This window comes from Lactuca virosa, chromosome 3 (assembly GCF_052849685.1).
Source record: "Lactuca virosa cultivar CGN04683 chromosome 3, Lactuca_virosa_CGN04683_v6, whole genome shotgun sequence".
NCBI classification, from domain to species: Eukaryota; Viridiplantae; Streptophyta; class Magnoliopsida; order Asterales; family Asteraceae; genus Lactuca; species Lactuca virosa.
The window spans coordinates 270,037,931-270,040,110 of NC_136428.1; the positions used below are offsets into that span (position 1 = coordinate 270,037,931).

A 2,180-nucleotide genomic window follows, 5' to 3' on the forward strand; every position below is an offset into this window, starting at 1 on the left:
GGAGTTTGGAGAGAAATGTACTGCAAGAATTGTAACAGGAAGGGGCATACTGCCCTTTTCTGTAGGGCACCACCGCAGCCTATATCTCAAGTCCCTGCTGCAGCAGTAGGCTAAGCATGCTATGAATGTAGGGAAACAGGACACTTCAAGAAAAATTTTCCTAAGTTGAAGAGCACCGGTAGTACTGGAAGAGTCTTAGCGGTTGGCTATGAAGAAGCAGTAGCGGATCCTAATGTGGTGACTGGTACGTTCCTTCTCAACGATTCTTATGCATGCATCCTTTTTGATACCGGTGCAGAGAAAAGTTTCGTAAGCCATAAGTTCAAACACTTTCAAAAACAAAATCCCAAAGCACTAAAAGATACGTTTACCGTTGAGATGGCCAACGGGAAAACTGAGAAAACCAATGACATATACATAAGATGCACACTTACCTTAAATAATCATTCATTCCAAATCAACCTTATGCCGGACTCAATGAAATATTTTGACATCATAATCGGCATGGATTGGTTAAGTCTTCACCGTGCTGATATCCTATGTTTCGAGAAGGCCATCCATCTTACTCTACCAAGTAAAGAGTCTCTCGTTATTTATGGCGACAAATCTAGTGCGAATCTTCAAATCATTTCTTGCGTCAAAGCTCAGAAGTATCTTCGTAAAAATTATTGCGCCTTCTTAGCTCACGTTGTTGATAAGACACAAGAAGTCAAGAGCATTAAGGATATCCTTGTGGTCTGTGATTTCCCCGATGTGTTCCCTGAAGATATCTCAGGAGTTCCTCCTGAACGCCAAGTCGAGTTCTGATTCGACTTAATTCCTCGAGCTACCCTTGTAGCTAAAGCCCCATATCGTCTTGCACCTTCAGAAATGCAAGAACTGTCCAGCTAGTTGAATGAACTACTCAGCAAAGGCTTCATTAGACCAAGCTTCTCACCCTAGGGAGCGCCGGTCTTATTTGTGAAAAAGAAGGACGGATCATTTCGTATGTGCATAGACTACCGGGAATTAAAAAAACTTACCATTAGAAATCGATACCCTTTACCACGGATAGATGACCTCTTTGATTAACTCCAAGGAGCTAATTTCTTCTCCAAGATTGACCTGAGATCAGGATACCACCAATTACGAGTCCAAGAGTCAGACATTCCGAAGACTGCTTTAAGAACTCACTACGGTTACTACGAATTCATAGTAATGCCCTTTGGTCTAACGAATGCACCTGCGGTATTCATGGACCTTATGAATCGAGTCTGTCGACCTTACTTGGACAAATTCGTCATAGTTTTCATTGACGATATACTAGTTTATTCTCAGAGTAAGGAAGAACACCGCCAACACTTGCGACAAGTATTCGAGACTTTGAGGGTAGAGAAATTATATGCGAAGTTCTCTAAATGTGAATTCTGGATTCGAAAGGTGGAGTTCCTAGGTCATGTAGTCAGCAAGGATGGGATACATGTTGACCCCTCCAAGATCAAAGCTATCGAAAATTGGACAACCCCACAAACCCCAACAAAATTTCGTCAATTTTTACGTCTCGCTGGCTACTACAGGAGATTCATTCAGAACTTCTCCAAGATTGCAAAGCCACTCACCACCTTGACTCAAAAAGGTGTGTCATTTTAATGGCAGAGAAATAAGAAACTGCTTTCCAGACCTTAAAACAAGCCCTCTGCAGTGCACTGATCTTGTCCCTCCCAGAAGGGACGGAAGATTTTGTAGTCTACTGCGACGCGTCTAATCAAGGGCTAGGTTGTGTTCTTATGCAACGAGGAAAGGTTATATCCTATGCCTCAAGACAACTTAAGAACCACGAAGTCAATTATACTACGCACGATCTTGAACGGGGAGCAGTGGTTTTTGCCTTGAAGATCTGGAGACATTATCTATATAGTACAAAGTGAACAATCTTTACTGATCATAAAAGCCTTCAGCACATCTTCAATCAGAAAGAACTCAACGTGAGACAAAGACGATGGGTAGAACTACTAAATGATTGCGAATGTGAGATTCGTTATCACCCTGGCAAGGCCAACGTGGTAGCAGATGCCTTGAGTCGGAAATAGTACTCGGGCCGCCGAGTAAAGTCTCTAACTATGACTATCCATTCCCACTTATCCGTAAAAATCAAGGAGGCTCAGTTGGAAGCTTTAAAACCTGAGATAATGATAGGTGAA

General features: G+C 42.3%; 1 protein-coding gene across 1 annotated transcript; it reads left to right on the top strand.

The window, feature by feature from the left end:
* The first annotated feature begins 378 nt into the window (after positions 1 to 378).
* On the top strand, positions 379 to 807 carry LOC145164594 (uncharacterized). The gene has a single exon (XM_079083304.1). The coding sequence runs from the start codon at positions 379 to 381 to the stop codon at positions 805 to 807; it is 429 nt and encodes a 142-aa protein (XP_078939430.1).
* Positions 808 to 2,180: the final 1,373 nt, after the last annotated feature.